Genomic DNA, 26,109 nt, shown 5'->3' with positions numbered 1-26,109 from the left:
CATTTATTAAATCAGGGGGTAAATTAGATAGCATAGAGCTCTGTCTCAAAGGGCATGATCCTGCCGGGGGAGGGGGGCAAAGACCCTTTGGTTCCTGTTGATTTCAAGGGGATTTAAGGGTGCTCAGTGTTTCATAGGAAGCCTTCAGTATCTTGCAAGATAGAGGTCAAAATATGGGGAGAAATTATGATGGCAAATTACCACGACTATCCCAGCCACTTGGTCAACTGCTGCAGTGAAAGGATATGCATCTCAGCACAGTGAAACAAGGGTGAGAGGCATCATGTAACCCTCCCTCTGTGGGGATTTGGATAGGAAGAACCCTAGAGAACAGAGAATGCAGTCCTGACTGGGTGTTAACACATTAACAATTCCTTTAATACAGTACATATAAATACAGGAACAGAGAGGCATTTCTAAGTACTCAGTGCAGCTGTGGAATTGACAATTTGAATCATGCCCGTGTATATGTGTACACACCATACATACATGTGTGTCAATACACACCCATACCTTATGTCTACATTACATCTAATATGGTCACTAGCACACTGAATACATTTCCACAGAGATTTTGTAGTGTGTTAATCCACACAGATTAATTTAAAAAATTAAAAAGCATTGTTGTCACCATGAAACATATACTACATCATGGTCAGCTCCTCTCCTTTGATCCTCTCATGCCAAAGCAGAATACAAAAAGAACGTATAAGACCACAAGGATGAGAAAAAACAGGGAAGAAGGCAAGCTGTCTTGTCATCCTTTTGGGAAAATGCAATTCAAACAACTGCCGTTTCTTATTTTGATATGCACTTGCAAACTAATAGTGAGATCTATTATATTTATGGAATAATCTACTAAGACAAATGGTGGAAACCTCACTGGTTGGCACATTTAAAAACAAGATTGAACAAAGCACTTGCAACTCTACATACAATAGAGACCAATACACACTGTCCAGGAAGACCTAATAGGCTTTCTCCACTTTTAAGCTCTTCACACACTTAAATTCAACTTCTTTTAGGCTTACGCTTGTGAGTAGGCATGAATGACTTCTAAAGACAAGAGCAAGATTAGGCTCTAAATTCTCACATTTTGACCTCCCTATATTCTCACTTCCAAATGCATTTCTTCTTTCTACAATAGTGGGACACCCCCATTTACACTGCCACACGTTGTGATATCAGAAGTCAGCATCACAACTTCACAACATACAAGAGCTGGGTGGCAATAAACAATAACACGAAGGATAATACAATGATGTAATGTTCCAAAAGTTCCCATCAGTCTCCACTCACCTATAATTGCGTATCAGAGTTGCTGTAGGTAGAATGTATGCAAAGTACTTCTGGAACCTTCAGGAAATGGACAAAATATTTTTACGTTATTTACAGCCTCCTCTTTGTTAACGTGTAACTTTGCATCACTATGCTCGCACTTCAAATTACAAGTTAGTTCTCAGCATACATATAGGCTCGAATCAAACTTAAAAATGTGCCTCCCTTTACCAACTAATTACATTAAGAAATCAGTCAGTAAACAGTCAGAAAAAAAAAAAATATATATATATATATACCTACCTATAGGTCAAAGAAATGGCTTTATTCTTCTCTCCTAGTGTTAACAAGGATGGATTTTTGTTTGCTTCTATGTCTCTAGAATCTTTCTTTCCTCCACAAATGCAAGAATGCATAGTGGGCACCACCTAATGGACAGAACAAGGGTTTTCCTCAATAATAATCTGAAATATAGAGAAACAATTCATACGTGCCTTTCTGTATCCCTAGCCTTTTTTATTACTAAATTAAAACTGACTCATTCTGCACAAAAAACCTAAAATGTTACATATCTACCAAAAAAGCATGACTACTCTCCAGCAATCACTTATTCAATGTCACCTAATAGAAAGCTCTCACCTTTACATTTGATGACTATAAAAAGCATGAGTTCCAAAGAGTTGTGTTTCACAAAATAATAATTGTTTGCCTAGCAGTGTTTTATATTCTCAATTAAGGGCTGGAGGGGATAATATAATTAAGCATAAGCAGTCTGTTGCAGGGATGCTGAGCGCACGCCTCTCCCCTAGTTTATAACAGGAAACACAAGTGCTGAACACCTTTGAAAATCAGAACAACTAAAGGTAAAATGTTAAGAATTCAACACAAAATCCAGATGAACACAACCTCTTATTCATGTGTATTGCAGTTACCACCAAAAGGCCATAATACAAAGTGTTTGCTAGGCACTATATGAACAAATAGAAAAAAAAAGTCCAGTCCTGAAGAGCTAACACTCTAAATAGACAGATGGGATAATGGAATGTTACTATCCCCATTTTACAGAAGGGGAACAGAAGCACAGAAACATTAAGTGGCATGCCCAATGTCACACAGAAAATCTGTGGAAGAGACCGTGATAGAGTCCTCTCTCAAGTCTCAGACCAATTCCTTAACCTCTGTGCCAACTTTTTCCTCTGACTTTGTCTAATGGGAAAGTTGAAAAGGATTTAATGTAATTGGTTATTAAACCAAGATACCGGAGCTTGCAGCCTTGTATATAGTTAAACCATTGCAAATACATGTGGATACTCTTATTTTAGTTTCGACTTACTTTGGTTTAAAGTACTTCCTCACTCAATTTAAGCTACTCCCCTACCAAAATGAGTGTGTCTACACAGAGGTTTGACTCAATTTAAATCTATTGGTTTAAATTTATACCTTAGGTTATACCAGTGCATCATTCCCAAGTCCTCTGTTTTATTAATGTAAAAAGGTACACACATTCTGTGTTTGGCAAAACAATTTGAAACCATGCTTTAAGAAATGCCAAGAGCAACAACTTATAACAAAGGCCAGTCAGGGGGATCTTGCTACGAACTGCACAAGGCAGGCTTTGCCTGCATTAAAGGAAAAATAATGGGTGCAAAGCAGCCACAAGACAATTCAGTTCCTGAAAACATTTGGCAGGTTAGTTTTAGAAACAAGGCAAATGCCAATGAACTTTGCCTGTGCAAGGCTGCAAGTTCCATTCCCTTTGTGAGAAACCGTGCGCTACATCAAAGTTTTGAAGCGACTATACGGGGCCAAGGGTAACGGAAGAGAAATATTAGTAAAAACAGTGAGCCAGAGGCACGCACCTCAGATAATGCAAAAAGAAATCCTGAAGGAAAAGTAACAAGCAGCAGGATTATGATGATGCTGTGTATTTCAGTTCCTAAGCACCTACCCTAAAGGAAATATTTCACAGCAACAGATTTCCACAGAAACCTAGCACGAACAAGAGGGTGAAATGGCTGAGAGTGAAATAAACAATGAAAACTCTCTTGGCAATGTGAAAAAGACGCTCAGCCAGAACCTCAATTGCTGTAAATCAGGTAGCTCCACCTATTTCAATGGAGCTACACTGATTTACACCAGTTGAGCGCCACACCATGGGAGCAAGCCTGTATTCCTTGTACATCTGAAATTCCCATTGATTTCAGTGGTAGTTTTGGGTAAGCAAAGGAATGCAGGAGCCATCCCCATAATTGCGCCAAAGATGGGCTGCGGTGAAGAGAGAAAGCAGAAACAAAGGAAAGAAAGAATTACCCTGAAAAATAATCCCCTAACAGAAACAATTGGGAAGACAGCATTGTTTAGACCAGTAATGGGTAACCTGTGGCCTGAGGCCACATGCAGCCCATTGGGATTCTATGTGTGGTCCATGAGATAGCAGGGTTGCCAGATATACTGGTTTGCATCTGTGTATGGTTTTGGGTTTTTTTCCCCTACTGGTTGTTACTAAAGTGACAGGCACGTAAAAGCAAAAGCATGTGAAGTGAGGTATGTGCTGATTCCACATAACATTGTGAGAGCTGGGTGCTCCCTCTGCAATCAATCAAAGTGCTGCTATGGTTCTGCTGGCACACCCTGCAAGTTCTAGGTACACCAGCACAGTTAGCAACACTACCCTATCCTGGGAGAGCCTCTTGGGTTACGACAATCTTGTGGGCCACTGAGATGGAGGAGAGCCACTCATGCAGCCCACTCACTAGCTTAGGTTGCCTCTCGCTGATATAGTCTGAAAGTTCTTTGTAGAGTGTCTTATTTATTATGTACTAGCACCATGATCCCTGACCTGATTGTGGCCCTTAGGTGCTACCAAAATTCAAATGTAGCAGACCCAGAGCATATAAGAGAACCTTCAGCATCCCAGGAAGGAATTCACCTATATGAAAACGTATTAGGACATCACATTCTTTCCTACTAAATAAGCCGAGGCAAATCCAGGTGACAGAATAGACAGCTTTTCCAAAGACTCTGAAATCAACCATCTGAAGCATCTGAAAAACTTTTCAGATTCATAGACAGAATTTACACACTTCATTTAGCTGAAAGGAAAGTTTAATTAGTCTCTGTGAGGGTACGTCTACACTAGCCCCCTAGTTCGATCTAGGGAGGCTAATGATGGTGACCGAAATTGCTAATGAAGCACGGGATTTAAATATCCCGCGCTTCATTAGCATGTTCCAGGTCGGTCGCCATTTTAGAAATTGACTAGCCTGAAGTAACTGCCCGCATCTACACGCGGCAGTGAAATGGGATTCCGAATTAAAGCCCTTAAATCGAATTAGCTGATAAACCTCATTCCAGGAGGAAAAACAGCTAATTCGATTTAGGGCTTTAATTTGGAATCCCATTCCACTGCCGAGTGTAGATGCGGGCAGTTACTTCGGGCTAGTCAATTTCTAAAATGGCGACCGCCCGGGACATGCTAATGAAGCGCAGGATATTTAAATCCCGCACTTCATTAGCAATTTCGGTCACCCTCATTAGCCTCCCTAGATCGAACTAGGGGGCTAGTGTAGACGTACCCTGAGTGATTTAGCTGCTCATTGGGAAGGTGGGATGAGTAAGGTAAATTATTTTAAATTATCCCTAAAGGGCACTGTAAATCAAGGGTTAGAGAGTGAGATCCCATGCAAAGGGACACAGTAACTAAATAAAATAGTCAAGTTGCAAGTGCTAACATGCATTTGGTTTTCAATAATTAAAAAAGTATAGTTTCTAAGCTAGAAATATTTGTAAATGAAACCTCTACCACAATCCTCCCCCTAAATACGAGACAAAATAATAACGGCCATACTAGGTCAGACCAATGCTCCATCTAGCCCAGTATCCTGTCTGCTGACAGCGGCCAATACCAGAAGTCCCAGAGGGAGGAAACACAACAGGTAATCCTCACGTGATCCCTCTCATGTCACCTATTTACAAACAGAGACTAGGGACACCATTCCTACCCATCCTGGATAATAGTCATTGATGGACCTAACCTCCATGAATCTATCTAGCTCTTTTTTGAACCCTGTTAAAGTCCTAGCCTTCACCACATCCTCTGGCAAGGAGTTCCACAGGTTAATTGTACACTGAGTGAAGAAAAACTTCCTTTTGTTTGTTTTAAATCTGCTGCCTATTAATTTCAGTTTGTGACTCCTAGTTCTTATATTGTGGGAATAAGTAAATAACTTTTCCTTATTCACTTTTTCCACACCAGTCATGATTTTATAGACCTCTATCATATTCCCCCTTAAGGCTGAATATCTTGAATTTCCAGTGACTTCAATGGGAGTTGAGGATGCTTTAGTACTGAGCATCTTACAGGATCAGAACCATAATGAAAGAGGAATATTCACAATATGAATGAGAGAACACGCTAATGAATCCATAGCCTTGTTCCTCACCCGGGTTTACATATGAGAGAGAACAAAAGAAACAATTTAATACAAATCTACGACAAATCTATAAACAGTTTTATTTCAATGGAATTTTTTTCCTCAACTGAGTTTCATTATAGGTCACACCTGTCACATGATTAAGTTCAAAGATTTATTTTACAGTCAGATTCAATGCAACATGTTTTTAGATGTTCAAACAGCAATGTACAATGGGAAGCACCTTCACACTATGAAGAAAATACTGAATGGGCCTGATTCTACAGTCCTTATTCCAGCAAAGATTTCACTGGGAATGAGCACCGTAAAGGAGCATTAGTGCAAAAAAAGTCTATTAATTTTAATGGATGTTTTGCATCAGTAAACTTTTAGAGACGTGGCTCCCTGTTTTTAAAATCTAGCGTTTTCTCTGTCACATTTTCTTTAATGTTTTCTCTTGAAGTTCGTGTACTCAACAGGTTCTTGGAGTTGTTAGCAGCTTGATGAAGGAGGCACGTCCAGTGGACAGATGGGACAATGTTCAGTGACAACTTAGAGAGTAGGACATAGTATATGACCTGGAATGGTACCTGGAATCTTCTAAAGTTTTAGTTGAATGTTCCACCGCAGAAAATGGAGTGTTTACTTTCTCCTTAGCTTCTCAGGAGCTCACAGATGTACGAAGACTCTGGATGTCAGGGTGTCTGCCGCTACTGATTTTCAGTGAAACCACACCACACTGAACTGTTTTCCCTGCTCAGGAGAGTTGGATTTCAAAAGATCTACATAATGCACAGTAAAATCACATTGTGTTACTTTATTTTTTGGCTGCATATAGAATGCAAAAGAATCCCTGAAAAACAAAAACAAAAATATGTCATTAATAGAAACTCGCCCTAAAAATTTTAGTTTTAAAGAAACAGGAATTGCCATCACTTTGAGTGATGACATTATTTTTACCAGTAGCTACAGAGACGTTTAATGATTCAATCCCAGGTTGCAATGTTCTTCCAGGAGGGATAATTAGCATCCTGTGGCACAAATTTCGTGTCTCTGAAGAGAGCCCATACCCTTCATTCCCTGCAAAAAAAAAAGATATTGTAAGGATATGTTCATGGATTTGTGTCGCCAACTTCACACAACTCTGTTTTCACAACTCTGCCACCAATTTCTGAATAAAACTGTCAACAAATGTCTTTCTAAAGTAAAACCAGAACACCTTCCTGACAAATGCTGATTGATTCACACGAATTGTCCCATTGACTTTGACAGGACAATACACATGATCAAGAGCGCATGAATAAAGGTTTGCAGAACCCAGCTGTTAAATTGTAATCCGAGATAACAAATCACAGCAAAGTATCTAGTTTTCTTTACTGGACCATTTCAACCATTCTGGATTTGTTTGTAGAAGTCTAAGGAGTTTCTGAGCCAGTGCTAATGCCTTGTGCTTTTGCAACACTTCTGTTACAAAACCTCATAGCACCCTTTTATGGGCCAGAGGAAATTCTTCCCCATTCCCAATGTACAGTTGACCTGGTTCATTAGAAGAGGAAGCTTCATAGTGGCCACTGCTGGAAGCTTAATATAGGAGTTGATGGACCGATGGTCTGATCTGGTCCTTCAACTCCTATGTCTCTATTGATATTGACTTTTTCAACCTTTCCAATAGACGGTACTACCAGCTGGGTGCAACTCATGAGCACAGAGAGTTTAACCAGAGGCTTCAATCGATTAGTTGCTAAACCATCCAACAACCCTAATATGTTTGACCTGATACACTAGTGAAGCAGAGTAGAAATCTATGTCAGGTCATTAGTAGTAGTTTGGCTCTCACTGTCACAAAGGAAAATAGAAAGGGAGCTGCTTAAAACAATTCCACTTTCAGACAAGGGACTATAGAAGGCCCTGACTAACACCAGAACCATCCCACCCACCTCCGACTCCAGATCAGCTCCACTACCAAAAGGTGTTCATTACTTTTTGGACTCCGCTGGGGCACCTCGCACAATTTAGACAAATACAGAATAACACTATTTGCAGCCAACAGAATAGATTCTTGAAACAGAAAGGAACCCATTCTCCTTTCTTAGCCTTGCCACAAAAGCAATTGTAAAGGGTCATCTCCACTGTATTTTAAACTTATTACTCTAGAACCCGGCTGCTGTTCTACATGTTGGAATTGCCTCTATAAAATGTCTGCAAGCCTCCATCTGCTCATGCTGTCTTTCCAATCTCTCCAGTCTTTCCAAGGTACTTAAACTGCCACCAGTACTATACTATCTGAGCACCTCAGTCTTTAATGTGAGAAGGGGCAGTGCTATTATCGCCACAGAATGGACAGGAAACTGACACGTGGAGCAGCTAAGTGACTTGCCCAAGGTCACCCAGGCAACCTGAAATGGAGCAGGGAACCAAACCTGGGACTCCCAGGCTAGCATCTCAACCCTCTCTGTCACAAGATGGCTGGAAAAGTCAGGATTTCACCTTTCCTTCTACTTTTTCTTGATTTGATAAAGAAAAGTTTTATAACTTCAAACAAAATTTGTCCCATCGGCCTTTCACGCTCATATTCTTGTGTGTTTCTTCGGCTTGAGACAGCAGCTATTGTCAGAGGTGTAATGTTTCTTGGAACACTCCCTTTCTCTCACTGATAAGGGTCTTACGATTCCCCATAAAAGCAGCAATTTTGCTTCCAGCTTTTACAAAGCTTTTTATGGCTTTAGTCACTTAAGATAATTAGAATCCATAAATTCAGGGCAAAAAAGACTTGCAGACAGAGCATGACATGTGGGAGGGAATGTTGTGGAATCAGATAAAATAATACAAGATGCTAGTTTATATTGCTGCACAAAACATTTACCACTTCAGCCCTTTGACTTTAATCTCGTAGTTTTGTGTCTCAAGAATGCAGCTGAAACACAATAATTATTTTTGTCCCCACTTCTGACTGTAATATTGATCAGGGTGTGGCCTGATGACTCAGGGTGTTGATAATGGAATGCAGAGCCTTTCCTAAGTTAGGAATTGTCAGGCTGGATCAGACCATGGTCCATTTAGTGACCAGCAGAGATGCTTCAGAGATCAGTGCAAGATATTTCCTAACACCTGATTGTCAGAACTTGGGTTAAGCCATAAAACTTGATGTTGAAAATCCCATTTAGAATTTATGTTATCGTTAATTATTGTAATGTAGAATGATGACCGTTCAAATTCAGCTTATGAAAAAATGAATGTGACTGATCTAAGTGGACAGGTGTCCAAATAAACAAAATCAGAGTAGGCACCTTTAGTTCCCAGATTTAGCACCCTGGCCAAGGATTGAAAAGATATGCCGAGCTGGCAAAACAGGAAAGGAAGCTAATCCTGTCCCAGCCCATGCGGAGACCATCAGTCTCCAGGGCAGTCAATTCTGTTGCCTTAGGCACTGGCTTTGCACACAGACAACATTAAGAAGTATTGTTCAGATCATTCTCTTTGGCAAGCGAGCAAGAACATAGCTGACTAGAAGGCTGGGAAGGCAAATCCAAGTCTGTAACACTTTTCTTATAAGACACTCTGTGGGAAGCTTGCTTCCACACTAATTTATTGCTGCTCTTCTCTGTTTGCTGCCACAGGTACACTACATATTTAGATCCAGGACATTTCTTCAAACAACCTCAGCATCACACAACTCCATAACATTCTATTTCTTTTCAGGGAAGAATTAGTGCTCAGCAGAGAGTTGAAGTCATTACTGTTGTAAGGTTTGGGAACTCTTCTCATGCATCTACCAATCAGCCTCCAGACTCCCCTGACAAAAGAATATTTGGACTTTTTCCTGGAGAATCTCTCATAATTCAAGGTAATGACACTGCTGTCACTTTCTCTTCCTTTCTCTTGCTGTTGTCATCGTTTCTGGTATGTATTTCTTTGTGGTCCATCATCTGCATTGCCAGCCTTTCTATTCCCTTTGTAATATAGTGCCACACATCTTGTAGAGATGCCAGATTTGCTGTGTCGTCTTGTCAGTATTTCCTGGAGTTCAATAAACATTTTAATTAAAGAAATGTCTTCAGAGCCAAGTAAATGGTAGAGTCGGGCAGGATTACAGCCCCCTCAATGGCTGATTGTCAGCATGACATTACCTTTCAGTGCAATGGTTCAAACCACCTTCATTACTTGCTGACACAGAGCAGCAAAAAGGGCTTCCAAATATGCATTCGTGATGAACCCGGCAATGTTTCTCATTTCAGCTGTAACGCCCACTTGCTTTTCTACCATTCAAACCATATAAACTCAGAGATTTCTCCATAAAAACACCTCTTGATAAATTCTTTGCAATGGTCTCCTTTGTCTGCTTAAGACAAGGGTTGGCAACCTTCAGCATGCAGCCCATCAGGATAATCCTATGGCAGGCCACAAGGCATCTTGTTTACATTGATCATCTGCAGGTATGGCCCCCCTGCAGTTTCAAGAGGCTGCAGTTCATCCATTCTCAGCCAATGGGAGCTGCAAGGAGCTGTGCTTGCGGATGGCCACTGTAGACAAAATGTCTCATGGCCTACCAGTGGATTGCCCTGATGGACCAAAGGTTATTGACCTATGGTTTAAGAGAAGTTTTGGGGCAGAAAGGGCATATGGCAGAGTCACTCCAAATGAGAAAAAGGTTGGAAGTGACGAAAAGTTAATACCGTATCCCCATGACTCCTAACCTTTTCAGGAGTCTGATTTTTCTTCCATACCCCAAGATTCACCTTTCTTAAAAAAGACTTGCTGACAAAATCAGACATAAAAATGCACAAGTATCACAGCACACCATTACTGAAAAAATGCTTATGTTCTCATTTTTACCATATGATTATAAATCAATGTGAAAATAAATATTGTACTTACATTTAAATGTATTGCCCGTGCCCATTTAATCAGTTAAATGGTTAAACCTAACGTTTAACCGGTTAACTAATTAAACTGGATTTACCATCCCTAGTAGCTACCTGTGTGAAATGAGATGCTAGATCTTATTTCTGCTGGCACAGCTGTCCACATTATCAAAGCCACCCATTTTTCTTGGCAATCTCATGAGAGGCCAACCCTTAATAGCAGGGAGACTTACTGTACCCATGAACACAGAAATGCACCTGTTTAAGCACTTACAAATTTCAAGTCATGTATGCATACATGTACACATTGAACTCCCTGCTCACTCCCACAAGCAGTCAGCTTACATCAGGACTAGGGATGTAAACAGGTAACCAGTACCCCATAAGCATCACCATAAGATAACCGGTTAACCAGTACCTGGGAACAGCTCCCGGGAAGGTCGGGGCAGAAATCAGCCACCCCACGTGTAGGGGGGTCAGGGGCAGAAACCAGCTTCCTCCCCTTCTCACTGGGCAGCCAGCTCCTGTGCCAGCCTTCCTTTATGGGCTCCCTGCCAGTTCCAGCAGCCAGAAGTCCCACGTACAGGTGGGGAGGGGCGGCAGCTGGCTCCTGCTGCTACCCCTCTTCCCCCCGCACAGGGTGCCAGCAGCAGCATCCCCGCATGGAGAGGGGAGAGGAGAGACAGTATCCCACTTAATTGATTAACTGGTTAAACTCTAATCAGGACAATGTGAAGAAATGATGCTGTCATTTGTCCTGTGATACCTATTCTATGACTAAAGAGAGAGTTGGGTTACCAGTCTCTAAAAAAAACAGCATTAAATTTGCAGGGGGCTTTTATGAAAGGAAAGATTTTCAAGCTGGCTCTTTAAGCTGAAGGGAAAAGAAAGAGATACCCACTGCTCTCCCATCTATCGCATCACTAGACATAATACACTTGCAAAGGGCAAGTAAATGTTCACCTAAGAAACTTAGCACAGTCACTTTATAGGCACCTCCGATATGACTTTCTAGAACAGAGTGGCTGTTTTACATTACTTGGCACTTCGTTAAGTGTTAGTTAGAGTTAGTGTGACGAAGACAACACTGCTACATCAGCATTAGAGGTAACATCTCCACATCATGCACCTTCCCCCCAAATTAGAGTTTTACAACGTACCATACCTATGACCAAAACTGTGGGTTTATTCCAATGAAATTCTAAGCAGTTGATGACTGGGACCATTTCCTTGACCTCTGATTTACCGACTGTTCCTATGACTTCCCAGCCTTCTTCAGTTTTAGTCTTAGAAAGAAAAGGATCAAAAAAGTAAAATATGATTCCATGTTCTTTAAACCTACAAGACCAAACACAATCTTTTAGATTTTCAGCACAAACACTCAGCTAGCCTATTTTGCTTATTTTGGTTTATTCATTTTTTAATACATCTAGGTCTAGTTTTGAATTAAAAATTATGCCAATATAGCTACACCATCAAAATCCTGCTACGGTAGAGATAGTTTGCCACAGATTCAGGGTGACTGCACCTGTAGCCAGTGTTCTCTGTAAGCTGTGCACTTGTATGATTGCCCAGGAGAGGGACCAGTGCTGCCCAGATGATTAGCAGAGGACTCACAGCTAAGTTTTCATTTCTATTGGTAGTGTACATTTGCCCATGCCTTGATGAACATAACAAAATTTACTCTGAATATGGATGGAAAAAATCTGCACACGGATGGAAAGGAATAGAGAGAACATTGCCTGTAATCCCATGGGCCAGTCTAGGAATTCCCAATCAGTTCTCATCACTTCTCTGGGTAGGGACCCTTCTCCCACTTGCCTCTGATTGGGGATTTTTAAATTTGCACAGCTCCTTATTGTGATATCCCCTAGCAGGTCAGCCTGCTGCACACTGCTTTCTTTCTGCGGGCTATGAACAATGTATTCCCAACTGTCACAAGTTTCTACAGAACTCTTTCCAAACACACACATTTTTTTCTAAAAGTAGAAAAATGTACAGAGAAAAAAAATAAACAGATGTAAACACACACATATCAGAAGTTACCATCAGTCTTGTGAGGCCTTAGTAAGCCAGTCTTTCCAACAGGTCCTCCTTTGCCATTTGCTGGGTCAGAAAGAAGGCCCTGAGTTACTTCAGACCCAGCCTTTTAATACCAAAAACCTTTTTTTTGTCTGTTGATTCCTGGGGAAACCAGTTTGAACCAGTACATGCAAATCTCCCAAGGTGTTCGCAACCTAAATAATTCACCTTCATCGCCCTTCACTGTTTCTGGTTCCTGGCGGAGCAGTGGTAACCCTCCCCACTGGAGTAGAACACAGTCATACAGAAATTTAATACAGTGGCCCCAAAGACACTGCACATGGTTACAAATATCTGTCACATAGCTTATACCAGCAAAAAAGTGCTTTTGCTGGCATAATTTATTCCAGTTCGGTGAGCAAAATAAACTATGCTGGAAAAAGGATATTTTTGCCACTGCAGCTGCATCTCTGCTAGGATTTTTGCCAGCATTGTTCTATCATTAAAAATCATACCTGTAACCAATGCAGCTATGCCTGCAAACTTTTGAGTGTAGACCCGTCTTAAGAAGCCCAGACCAAAATTTTCAAAACTTGGGTGCTTAAAATCATGCCCTTAAATATGCAACTTAATTTTCAAAAACTCTGAGCTCTCCCAGATCCCTCATCAAGCTAGTGGGTCAATTCTGCCTACCTTGTTCAGTGGCCTCTTAGAAAACTAGTAATCCCATTTTATTTGATAAAATCTCAGTACAAGTGCCTTAATTTGGTCAGTGGCCCTATAACTAGAAAATCAACTTTAACAAGAGTCAAGTTATTGCTTCTCGACAGCCTAATTTCCTGTAAAATCTGCACTTTTTACATTACACTACATCAAATTTACACTCCTGTGATGCCAAGGTTAGGCTGACCACTCTGGGTCCAATTAAATGGACTGCAGAAATGGCCCAAAATGTTAATAAACTGAGCTTTATGGTAAGAAAGTGATTCTTCCAGCTGTTTCAATTAAATGTCAGTATCTTTTATGTGCTTTTTATCTCACCATCATCCAGAGCTCTGGCTGCCATAGATGTACGGTGGAGCTGGAGATGGTTCCCAGCTTTGCACTGGAAAGGAAGGGGCTAGACATCTCGGTAGCTCCCTGATGGTCAAAAGAGGATATGGAGGGAGAAAAATACTGACTGCCTAAGATCTGCACCAACCAAAGTTGAACCAATGAAAGATCTCACTTTACTCGCCTAGGTCTCTCTAATATCTTGGGACCAATATGACTACAACTACATAGCAAATAATTATAATCACCACAGGCTTTGCTGTGATATGAATTCCATGCAAGCCTCTGGTAAGGTTGCCAACAGCCTGGTATTTTCGGCTCCAGTCCGGTAAAAAAATTCAGAGAATACTGGACACCTAAGATGTCCAATATTTTCTGAATTTTTCCCCGGCCACGAGGCAAAAATGCCAGGCACCTGGCAACCCTACAATCACTCAGTGCCCGGTCTCCCCCCACCCCGAACCCTCCCTAGCCCCCAACACTCCCAGCCCCCCAATCCCAGCCCCCATGCTTACCTGGTTCCCCAAGGCTGCCGGCACAAAATGGTCTTAGTGCTCAACCGCTCCTCTATTCCTATCCCTACACTCATTCTTAAAGGGGACATGCTGTTTAATTTTAATTTTTTTTTTGGGGGGGGGGGGCTTAAGTCCTGGGAGTCCTTTTTTTTCCCCCTCAACAACTTTGGTCTCCCCACCTTTTTTTCTCCCTTCAACAGAATTTTTTCCCGGTGGGGTTTTTTTTTTTTTGGAGGGGAAGTGGGGAGAGTGTTCAGTATTTTTGTTTCAACCATCTGGCAACCCTAGCCACTGGCCTCCAAACACACCTCCAAAACTGATCATATACTCTCACAAATGCAAGGATATATTTTGTTGGTTTATTTAAAAAGTCTTCTCAAACCCTTCTTCTTTGAGGGTATGTCTACACTTGCAGCCTAATTCAAACTAAGGCTGCAAATGTAGGCATTCGGAATTGCAAATCAAGCCCGGGATTTAAATTTCCCATGCTTGATTTGCATGTTCCCGGCTGGTCGCCATTTTTTAAACTTACAAGCCTGAACTAACTGCCCGCGTCTACACAGAGCAGGGAAAAGGGCGCTCGAAATAAAGACTTATTCCGAACTACCTGTTATTCCTCCTGAAATGAGGTTTAACAGGTAGTTTGGAATAAGGCTTTATTTCGAATGCCCGTTTCCCTGCTGCATGTAGACGCAGGCAGTTAGTTCGAGCTTGTAAGCTTAAAAAAAAAATGGCAATCGGACGGGAACATGCAAATCAAGCGCGGGATATTTAATCCCAGGCTTGATTTGCAATTCCGAATGCCTACATTTGCAGCTTTAGTTCGAATTAGACTGCAAGTGTAGACATACCCTGAGTCATTCATCAGAGGCTTTATTATGGAGCTCAAATCTCCAGATTCCTTTTATAACTGCCCCTTCAATGCAGTGAATACATTGGCAGCATTTCAACCCACCCACTTTCTCCTTTCCTCCACATTTTAACTGCTGCACAATGCTGCCCTCCTGTGGCCATCTTTTGAGAAGCAGCCTCTAGCTCAGGAGTAGGCAATAATTTGGTAAGTGGTCAACAACCACATTTTTCTATAATATTAATGGAGGGGGCATGGGTCAGGGACAGAAGTTGGATACAGGAGGGAGTTCTGGGTAGAGAACTGAGGTCTGAGAGGGAGTTTGGATGAAGGAGGGAGTTGTGACTTAAATTCCCCCTAAGCTGCACAACCACGCAGCTTCTTATTAAGCTCTGCACAGGGGTTCTGGGCAGTAATGAGGATAAATAGCTCTCCCCAAACCCCAAAGCTGCTGCAGCTGGAGGAAAGAAGACTCTCCCTGCCGGCCCCAGCATGGAGCTGCCATGACTGGAGGAAGGAGCCCCCCACTGGCCCCAGCATGGCACCTCCCAGGTAAGCCCAAGCACCAACTCTCTGCCCCACCTTGAGCCCTCCTCCCCAGCATTTGAGCACCCTGGTGCACCCCAAAGCCTTCATTCCTGTCCCCACCCCAAAGCCCAGATACAGCCCAGAGCCTGTACCCCCTCCTGCACCCCATCCCCTGCTATGAGCCCCTCCCCAAGTCTGGAAGCCCCCTCCTGCACTCCAAAACCCTCATCCCCAGCCTCACCCCAGAGCCTGCACCCCCAGTCAGAACTCTCACACCCAAACTCTCTGTCCCAGTCCTGAGCTCCTCAATCCCAGCCCCACCCTAGAACCTGCACTCTGAGCCAGAGTCCTCACACTCCCGCACCCCAACATAAGGAGGAGGTTAGGGATGTAATAGTGTAGTCAATTAATCTCTGCTCCAGGCCTGATCCCCCTCTCACACTCAGAAACCTTTGGCCCCACTCCTGCCACATGAATTTTGTAATGTACACCAGCATGAAGGTGCACTACATCCCCTCCAGGTTGCACAACCCCTCCACGTTGGTGCACATAAAATTCATTCCGCTCAAGGGTGAGAAGAATTAGAGGGAACATGGGTTGTTACCTGGGCAAGGGACTGGGATGCAGGCGGGGGTGCAAGGTCTCAGAAGGCATTTGGGTGCTGGAGAGAATTCTGACCTGGGGAAGGGATGTAGGAAGGGGTACAGGATCTGGGAGGGAGCTGTGACCAGGGGCAGGGGTGTAGGAAGGGGTACAGAAGGCTTGAACTGTGACCTGGAATGGGAGGGGATTGTGACCTGGAGTAGGGATACAGGAGGGGGAGCAGATGATATGGACTGTGACTGAGGCAGGGAGTTGGGGGTGCAATAGCGAGTAGGATTCAATGTGCAGGCTCTGGCCACGAGGCACTAACCACAGACAGCTCCTGGCCAGCAGCCCAGCGCAACCCTCAGGTAGGCTCCCTGCCTGCTGCGCTCTCACATGCTGCTCAAAGCAGCTGGCTGCTAGGACCAGCATGTGTGTTTCTGAGTGGTGCATCCTTTGGGATGGTCTCTGCATGCTGCAAGTGCCCACAAGCATGGCCCAGGCAGTTCCTATCGGCCAGTTTATAAAATTGTTTCTATATGAAGCATTCAGATCTACACAAATTGATACACAGAGAGAGCTACTCATTTGGCCTCACAATGCAGTTATGTGACGTATTTACTGATTTTTAGCTCTCCTAGAAAGCAGACGCTGCAGTGTATTTTGGCTTAAATCATTGTCTGCATCCAGTGAACAGTTCTCCCAGAGATGCTTTGGACCCAAGACTATCACTGCTAATCTAAAAACAGTTTAGGATTTTTACCTGATTAGATTGTAAATCCACGGGGGCATGAACCATCTTCATTTTATATATTTGTACAGCACCTAGTACAAAAGGGGCCTTGAGCCATGACTGGGATCATCGGCACCATCACAATACAAACCAATAAAGTGTCTTACCCAGACTCTGACTGCAGAAGACAGAGTAAGTGGCAGTTCTGTTACTGGTCAGTTAATATGTGATATGGTGGCCTAAAATCAGCAGTTTGGTTTTTTTTTTCTTTATTGATAATTCCCTTCACTGTTTAAGAGATATTCATACAAAAAGGTTACAAGGTGATTAATTCAAAAGCATCAAACCAGGTACCACAGAGGCAAATGCCTTTAATTATAGATATAGCTATAGATAGTAAGTGAATGGGAGCTAGTTACCTATATGTCATTTGTGCCTTTGAAAACCTCCCGCTCTGTGATCGAGAATAGGTATGTAACGGCTTTCAACTGTGTACCAAATGTTGTAAAAAGGTGATTTCCCTTACTGACAGGCCACATGATCTAGCTGGGAAGAGGGCCGGAAAGTTCTTGGAAACTGTAGTAGTAAAAGGCGGCAGGCAGGAACGAAAGGAAGGAAGGAAAGAAGGAATGAAAGCAAGGAAGAAAGAAAGCTGGATTCGTCTACCTTCAGAAATCTCTGCAGATCATCAGTGCCGTATATTTCCAAAACCTCCATGGCTCCAGCACTTGCTTTGCTCACCATAGGAGTAAGGGGGCAACTGTGAGTGGAGAAGCCAAGAAAAGTCGTAAGTTAAAACAAAGCAAAACAAAAAACCTGGAAAACTGTTTGTGCTACTTCATCCTACTGCCTTCATGACTCACTTTAAATCAGTTTGCAAATGATTCCACTTGCTACGTAGATACTCTTTCTTATAGGGAATGGGCAGCTCTGACAAGAATATAAGGAGGAGGTTAGGGATGTAATAGTGTAGTCAATTAACCGATAAGCAAAAACTTATAGGTTAATGCTGTAGACTACACGCATTTCCCTCCCTCCCCCTTGCCAGTACATTTTAACAGGCTGGCCAGCAGCCCAGTTCTGTTCTGGCTTGCGACAGGCTCTGTATTTAAAGTGTATTTGCTCAGCCCCCTCCCAGAGAGGAGCTGATGCCATCCCACACTTCTGCCTCTTTATCAGAGGCAGCAGTGCAGGGCAACAGGAAGAAGGAGAAGCAGAAGCAGAAGGCTCCTCAGGAGTGAGACTGAAATGCACTGGCTGCTGGCCTGGCCCCTAGGAACTATAGAACAGTTGACTAATCAATAAAAATTCATGAGATTACTCGACTATTCAATTAACTGATATTTAACATCCCTAGAGGAAGTTGGAGGTATACTTTTAAGCACTATTAACACAAAAACTAACTTAAAGGTTAACAAAATTTCTCATCAAACCAAGTATAAATACCTGTGGCCTGCTTTATATGTACTCACTGCACTGGTGACCATTAGGGATGTAAAATCCCATTTAATTGGTTAACCAGTTAAAAGGGAGAATGGGGGGTCGCTTCAGCCCTACTGGGCTGAAGCGCTCCCCACCTGATGCAGCCACCAGAGCAATCGAGGCCAGGCCCACTATAGACAGGGGTTACTTCGACCAGCTGGAGCACCTCTGCTTGTGGTGAGCCCCCACCAGTTAACCATTTACAGCCCTAGCACCCTGTCCTCCCACCACACACATCAGCAAGACTAATCCCCAATTTGCCTCCCTCGGCAGATGCCATTCAAAAGAGAGAAGGCAGGAAGAAGTGAGCTAGCCTTAGTTTCCTTCCCACCATCACTAGCCTCACAAGGCTTCTACATTATCCTCCTTAAAAATCTCCTCTTAAAACCATCTCTGCCATGATGCCTACAATGCAATAGTTAGGAGTTTCTGGGACCATTGCTCATCATCCAGCTCATAATCCTCTTGCTATTTCCTTGTGCTCCCTGCCTGTCTATCTCCACCTGTTGTTTCTCACCTTATACTTAGATTCTACTTTCCTTTGGGCAGAGATTATATTATGTGCATGTCCAGTGCCTAGCACAATGGCACCCTAGTTCCCTGATTGAGACTTCTGGGTACTACAATAATACTTCTAGTACAAAATAATCAGGTTCCCTCACCATTAAAATGAGGCCAGAGATCCAAGAAGAGCTAGCAGATGAAACCTTCCCCACCTTCCATCCTGAAGGAGCAGAGTTGCAGAAACAAAATCAGCTGATCTGTCCCAAAGCAACAGGCAAAGCAGATATCTTAATGCTGCCATTATTTACATAGCACCGTCAATTCCCAAGGCACTAGACAAATAAAAGCTCACAATCCCTCCCGACCCAAAGAGTTTACAATCTAACAGAAACTAAAACAAAACATGGGACTGCACTGGTGAGAGGAACATCATAGGAAGGCCCTGTGGAAAGGAGGGGAATTTAGTAAAGGGCCTGAAGGAACAGGAGGATTCTTGGTAGGTAAGAGGGGGAAGCTTTTCTGATTATTGGAGGACCCATAATTGAATATCAGAGATCAAAGATGGGGAAAAGTAACAATAATAATACCAAGCTCTAATTGCTTTTCATGGGTCAGCATTATTACTCCACTTTACTGATGGGGGAAACTGAGGCACAAACTCAACTAAGGTTGCCTAAGGTCACTCAGCTGGCCCAGGGAGCAGAGATGAAAATAGAAGCCGGACCATTCCAGGCCATTTCTTTATCTGCTAGACCTATTTCCTCCCATAGACAGAGCTTCAGCTGCCAGAATAGTTTCTATATCTGTTTACAGTGCACTTTGGGGGTCATTTGGGATAAAAGGAGCTATACAAATACACAAGACAGTAATATCCACTGGAAGCCAGCAGTAATGTGAAAAGGCCCCCACCACAGATGCATAGTATAGAATGTACCTGTCCTTTAGGCTGGTCACCACCCTGTCAACTCCTAAGTAGTGTGCAGAACGCACCACTGCACCCAGATTCATAGGATCTTGTATCTTCTCCAGCACCAGCCAAATCAGCTGTGTGCCCAAAACAGTAGCAACTCCAACCTGGGAAACTTCAGCTTCTTCCAAGCTCCTAGGATGGAGAGGAGTGGCCTCTAAGCAAACCCCCTGGTGGACTTGGCCTTTGCAAAGGGTATCCAACACCTGCCTTCTGACCCGGTGCACGGGGACCCCGCGAGCCTTAGCTCGTTGGGCAAACTCTTCCATCACAGGCCGTGCGGAGCTGCTGCCCGACTTGAGGAATAACCTGAAAAAGTTCCTCTTTGACTGCGAGAAAGCCAGGGAGCAGGGTGCAATGCCAAACAAGATCTCTGAACCTTTGGTCCTTTCAAAGGACATAGGCTTTGGGGCAGGTCTTTTCCGCTCTTTTGAAAAGTCATCCTCTCTCAGGTTCCTAAACTCCTCACTGGAAGATGCAGCCTGCCCAGTGTTTCTCATGCTAGACTTCCACTTCCACTGCAAATTCTTCTGTGGGGCAAGGCCTATATAGCTCCTGGGGGGAGGATTTGATTTAGGGATCATTCGTGCTGCATCCTCAACTCCAGATATTTGAAGCTGGTGACTGTCATGGTGGTGTGAATTTCCTTCATCCTCAAACCCAGGAGGTGATGCAGATTGTGGTGGTTCCTTCTCCTGAGTTGAAAAATGTTTGGCTGCCTGAAAATGATTGTTGCAACTAAAAGCAAATGAAAGTCTTGCAGCTTTCAACATGCTGAACTTAAAGATCTGCACCATGTCCATCACAAAGGCCATTCTTCCACTCAGTCTCTTCGCTCGAAACAACTGTCCTTTGAAAAGGGAGATAAAGAGACAGTTGTGCAATATGGGTTAACATTCCACTAATATTTACAATTTTAAAACATTCTCATAATCAGAAAAAGGATTATTTGAAAACTTTACACTTAATTTCCACATTTCTATGTCTTGCCTGTGTTCCAAGTCATAACTGCTCTTTCTTGAAAGTTTTTAATATTAACTTATTATGCTCCTGAGAGAATGAGCTGGATTCCATTCTGACTTATGCATCACAAACAGAATTAGCTACATTCAAACTAGTGATTTGATATATAGTGTAATGGGGTAACTATGTAACCGCTGAAAATCTCTGTGGTTACAGAATTACCTGTGCTGCAGTCAATGTAATAAAAAGCTTAGCTTATACTGCAGAGCCCACTGTGAAGCCTACCCGGGAACGGGGCAACTAGCCCCTGCCGGCCCAGCTCCTAGCCTCCTTGCTGGGAGCAGAATGGGCAGTTCTTGCCCGCACGGCTCCCAGGGAGGTAGCTTCGCTGAGTGCAACCGACACCAGTAACCGATAAGCATCAGTTTATGGGTTAAACAGTTAGTCGTTTACACTCAAACATTCCTAATTCAAACTGCAGAATTTTTCACTGACAGCCGTATGTATGCCACAAAAAGCATCCAGCTTGACTCTCAACATATAGTCAAAATACTCAGAGCCAGATTCTGAGCTGATGGAAACTGGTTTAGCACCATTCAAATAGATACTATGCCAATTTAAAGAAGTGGGTTGTGCCCCACTGCGGCTCTTCCTTTTAAATGTATTAAGAGCCACCAGGATGTTCCCGGTCTGATTTTCTTTTAAATACACAGCTATTTAATGCAAGCATTTGTGTCAATAGCCTAAACTCTTTAAGAAGCCATGGGTTGTGCCATGTCATATAAGAAAGTATTTCATAAATTTGTAATAAAGTTGTCATAGTATTACCTATCTATATAATATATTGATGACAGCCATGAAAAATATACAGAATATACATATTTTTGTGTTAAGTATATATATTTATAGAGCTAAACTCAACTAGCAGAACTTTACTCATACTGAATATTGTCTTTTAGTCTCAGGGGAGTAGCCACGTTAGTTTGTAACTTTAAAAACCTTTTAGACAAAAATATATAGTATCATGAGCTTTCGTGGGGAAGACCATTTCATCAGATGAGTTGAAGTGGAGGTGCTTAATGGCCCCCACTGACATACTGAGCACCTTACAAACTGTAATGTATTTATTGTCACAACACCCCCATGTATTAGGCAAATCTTTCTTTCTTCCACTGACCTATTAGGTGACCCTGACTTAGTCACTTCCCCCTTCCATGCCTCATTTTCTCCATCTGTAAAATGTGGGAATTATGACTTCCTTTAGAATCAGACTCCAATTCATTTGATGAAGTGGGTTTTACCAATGAAACCTTATGCCCTAATAAATCTGTTAATCTCTAAGTTACCACAGGACTCTCCATTGTTTTTCCTTTGTAATGTGCTTTGACATATACTGATCTCAAGCACTTGATAACAGCTAGCTATTATTATTCCAATTTTCAAGACAGGGAATAGAGGCAAAGAGGAGCTAAGCAATCAACCCAATGTCAACCAGGAAGTTTGAAGTATTACAAAAAGAAACATAGTTTCCCAAGTTTGAGGCTTATATCCTAACCACTGGACCATCCCCAAGCCCCTCGTGGACACAATTTCATGAGTCTAATATATTGCTACAGAAATAATAACAATAATCATGGCTGAGCACCCAGCTGCACCAAGTCTGCATAGATCCTTGCTGTGAATCCTCAGTCATCTTCAGGGCTTGCTTTTGTTGCAAACCAGAGGATCAAGGTATGAGTCTGCTATTCTGTAGCATTACAAGATGGAAACAGCCTGTGGGTGAGAGAAGTAGGGGGACAGGATACGAAGGCTATGTCTACACTGGCAGCTTCTTGCGCAATAACTCTTTTGCAGAAGAGTTCTTGTGCAAAAACTCTTCCACAAGAGAGTGTCTACCCTGGCATGTGCTTTTGTGCAAGAGATGTGCTTTTGCACAAGAGCATCCATGCCAGGGTAGATGCTCTCTTCCACAAGAAAGCTCTGATGGCCATTTTAACCATAGGGCTTTCTTGTGCAAGAAATTCATGTTACCTGTCTACGCTGGCCTCTTCTGGAAGAGCTCTTGCACAAAAGGGCTTCTTCCTGAGCGGGAGCGTCAGAGTTCTGGCTCAAGAAGCCCTGATTTTATACATTAGCACATCAGTTTACTTGCGCAAGAACACGTGGCCAGTGTAGACAGGCAGAAAGTTTTTGCGTAAGGGCAGCCGCTTTTGCGCAAGATCGCGCCAGTGTAGACACAGCCTTAGGCTGCATCTAGATTGGCATGATTTTCCGGAAATGCTTTTAACTGAAAAGTTTTCCGTTTTAAATGAAAAGCATTTTCGGAACAGAGCATCTAGATTGGCATGGATGCTTTTCCACAAAAGCACTTTTTGCGGAAAAGCGTCCGTGCCAATCTAGACGTGCTTTTCCGCAAAAAAGCCCCGATCGCCATTTTCATGATCGGGGTTTTTTTGCGCAAAACAAATCTGAGCTGTCTACACTAGCCCTTTTGCGCAAAAGCTTTGTGCAAGAGGGACTTTTGCCTGAACAGGAGCAGAATAATATTTCCGTAAGAAGCACTGATTTCTTACAGTAGGAAGTCAGTGCTTTTGCAGAAATTCAAGCGGCCAGTGTAGACAGCTGGCTAGTTTTTCCTGAAAAGCGGCTGATTTTCCAGAAAAACTGGCCAGTCTAGGCACAGCCCTAGTGTCTAGAGCTCAGACACAGGACTGGTACTCCAAGATCGCTATTCAACTCCCAGCTCTCCCATGGATGTTATGCCACCCGGTCATATTTTCTCCGCCTATGGACAGGATAATGCTTCCCTATTGTTGCATAAATTGCTGGTTTCGTCCCCTTAGAGGCTAGTCTGATTTACCCCAAGAAGAGAGTCACACTTTCAGGCTGGGTCCAACTCAAGTTTATTGGTTGCAACCAAGGTACGGCTAAGGAACTCAATGTTCAAAGCAGAGCCGACCCTGAGCGTTGGCTAAGCATCCTTTTTATACTTTCTTTAACTTTCTTATCTAACTTGGCACGTCTTGATTTGTTACCTTAGCTTCGTGTTGCCGCGTTATTGGTTAGCATATTTCAACTCTATTCCATTCAGTAACAACCACCAGTATAGCTTACTTAAGCAATAGCAATTAGCAAATTTCCCTAACTCAAGTAATACGTGTAATCCAGTCCTTGAGAAATGGGTCTAAACAGCTAGTTCCCCTTTTTACTACAGCTTCTAAAACATGCGCAATTAGCTAAATGATATGTGCTGTTTCAAGCTTAAGTAATGGAAGGGGGAAGAAGCACACAGAGTCTTTACTATATTTTACTACACTATGTCACCAGGGCACCGCGATAAGGCATGGACGGGAACACGCAGATGCCCAGACACTGTGGTGAGGGGGGCCCCGTAAGTGCTGCAGAAATGGGGCTTGTCATGGAGAAACCGAACAGGAGCCCCCACCCCTAAGCTGCTGAGACAGGCGAATATTCTCTGGGAAGCAGAAGGCTGCTCTGTGTGTGCAGCCCCCCCCCCCCCCCCGGGAAACGTGCCTTGGCAGGGCTGGGAAAGCCGCGGGCCCGCCCCACACTCCCAACACACACACGTGTACGCCCTACACCCCCCCCTCCGTGTCCACCTCCACACGTACACACCCCCACCCACGTGCGCACCCCCCCCCACATCCCCGCAAGGACAAACACGTGTACACCCCACACACGGGAACCCCCCCCCAACACACACACACGCGCACGCGCGCACCCCCTCCCCACACACACCCCCCCCCACACACACGCACGCGCGCACCCCCTCCCCACACACACACACACACGCACGCGCACACACCCCACACGCGCGCGCGCGCACCCCACGCCACACGGAGCCCCGCGCGCGCCGTTTCCCGCCCGTGGCGCGCGGGCGGGGAGCTCTAGACCCCGCCCGCCGGGCCTGCCCCGCGGGGCCGCTTCGGGCTGGGCGAAGGGGTCACCGAGACCCCCGCGGCGACCCGTTGTCGGAGCGAGGGGGGGGAGGGGACGCTGAGGCTTCAGCAAACCCGCCCCGGCTGGGCGCCCCCCCCCCCCCACGCCTTACCTCACCCCACCCCACTTCCGGGTCCGCGCGCCAGGCCCCGCCCCGCGCCCGCCGTAGAGAGGAGAGGCCAGCGGGGCGCCCTGCCCGGCCCTGCGGCGCCACCTGCTGGTCGGAGTGGTCTGTTGCTGAGTGAGTGCGCTGCGGGGGCGGTGGGGGTAGGGATGTGGCAGAGGCCATAGCAGGTCTAAGGGCAGCTGGGAAGAGGGCACCCGCCCAGGGGGCTGCAGATCAGGAGGGCGGGTGCGGGGATTACTTCCCTCTATTTTTCCCCACCCGTGTGCAGAATAAATGTTGTTCTGTGCACCGGGGGGCTTGCAGCTGTGCACCACCAATCCAGACACACGCTGCGGGCTGTGGGCGCTCTGCTAATCAGCTGGGCAGCAATGGAATCTCATCTGAGCAGCCGGCCAAGGGCACAGCTTCCTGGGCAGCCTGCGGGGGCATCGCGGCATCCTTCATAGGCCTGCAACCCGCTGGGGCTGCCCTTGTCCTACAGTCCCCGTGCACCAAAGTGTGTAGCCCAGAGCACCCGAGGGATCTCTGGTGAGGGGACAGTGCGAATGCCCTGAAATGGGCTGGCAGGTGTGGTCTGTGCCCAACAGAGCACCATTCCTTGCCCGCTGTCTGTACACCAGAGAGTGCCCCAGACTCAGCAGCGTACTTGTGGGTCACCCACATACCGCAGTTGTGCCCAAAGGCTGGGAATAATCAGGCAGGCTCAGGCAGATGCTCAGGACCCATGGTCAGAGTGAAAACAGACACTTGGCAGGATATGCATCGGACGAGAGAAATTGCCTGGTGCTTGCAAATTTGCCTGCTTTCCCCCCTGAGGAAAATTCTCCCCATACTGCACACACACAATCTCACAATGAGCATAAGCTTCTGACTGCTCTCCCTCCCCCCCCCCACACACACACTCACACACACTGACCGTGGCTTCAGTCGCACAGAAAGAGAGAAATGGTTCCACTGCTTGACCTATACGCTTATTTTGTAAAAACATCATTTGATTATGCTGATTTGTATGTATTAGTTTGTATTACAATAGCGCTTAGAGACCTCCACTGGAGATCAGAGCCCCGTCCTGCTAGGCCCTGTGCAAACACAGAAGTCTTTCGTTCTAAATAGACAAGACAGCTAAAGGGGAGACGGAAGCGCAGAGAGATGAAGTGACTTGCCCAAGGTCACTCAGCAAATCAGTGGCAGGGTGAGGAGTGGTATCTAGGTCTCTGGCTTTGCTGATATTTTCTTGCAAAAAGTAACTTCTTGGCAGTTATTACTGC

General features: G+C 44.3%; 1 protein-coding gene across 7 annotated transcripts; it reads right to left on the bottom strand.

The window, feature by feature from the left end:
* Positions 1–304: 304 nt before the first annotated feature.
* MRM1 (mitochondrial rRNA methyltransferase 1) lies at positions 305–25,021 on the bottom strand. Of its 7 annotated transcripts, XR_012897065.1 has the most exons (10): positions 24,832–25,018; positions 19,759–20,641; positions 17,505–17,598; positions 13,616–13,714; positions 11,718–11,838; positions 6,651–6,770; positions 6,281–6,543; positions 1,582–1,706; positions 1,300–1,356; positions 305–323 (listed from the first exon to the last, which is right to left on the bottom strand). XR_012897065.1 is itself a non-coding variant. In XM_075904760.1 (7 exons), exons 1-7 carry the CDS (start codon positions 25,001–25,003, stop codon positions 6,503–6,505), a joined length of 1,530 nt encoding a protein of 509 aa, XP_075760875.1. In that variant the 5' UTR covers positions 25,004–25,018; the 3' UTR covers positions 5,769–6,502. The 7 variants fall into 7 exon arrangements, 5 of the variants coding, with proteins under 5 accessions (XP_075760875.1, XP_075760877.1, XP_075760878.1 ...); XR_012897066.1 differs by lacking the exons at positions 305–323; positions 1,300–1,356; positions 1,582–1,706 and having other exon boundaries at positions 5,769–6,543; positions 11,713–11,838; positions 24,832–25,021; XM_075904760.1 differs by lacking the exons at positions 305–323; positions 1,300–1,356; positions 1,582–1,706 and having other exon boundaries at positions 5,769–6,543.
* Positions 25,022–26,109: the final 1,088 nt, after the last annotated feature.

This window comes from Pelodiscus sinensis, chromosome 21 (genome assembly GCF_049634645.1).
Source record: "Pelodiscus sinensis isolate JC-2024 chromosome 21, ASM4963464v1, whole genome shotgun sequence".
Classification (NCBI taxonomy): domain Eukaryota; kingdom Metazoa; phylum Chordata; order Testudines; family Trionychidae; genus Pelodiscus; species Pelodiscus sinensis.
The sequence above is the reverse complement of the archived record's forward strand: the minus strand, read 5'-3'. Positions and strand labels throughout refer to the sequence as shown.

Excerpts from the sequence above, each read along its gene's own strand:
- MRM1 (XM_075904760.1), bottom strand. The coding sequence starts at position 25,003 with ATGGCCTCTGCCACATCCCTACCCCCACCGCCCCCGCAGCGCACTCAC. Across the intron at positions 17,599-19,758 it reads GTGACCAGCCTAAAGGACAG|TTGCCCCCTTACTCCTATGG; the intron begins GTACATTCTATA and ends CTCCACTCACAG. Across the intron at positions 13,715-17,504 it reads ATCTGCAGAGATTTCTGAAG|GGAGCTACCGAGATGTCTAG; the intron begins GTAGACGAATCC and ends TTTGACCATCAG.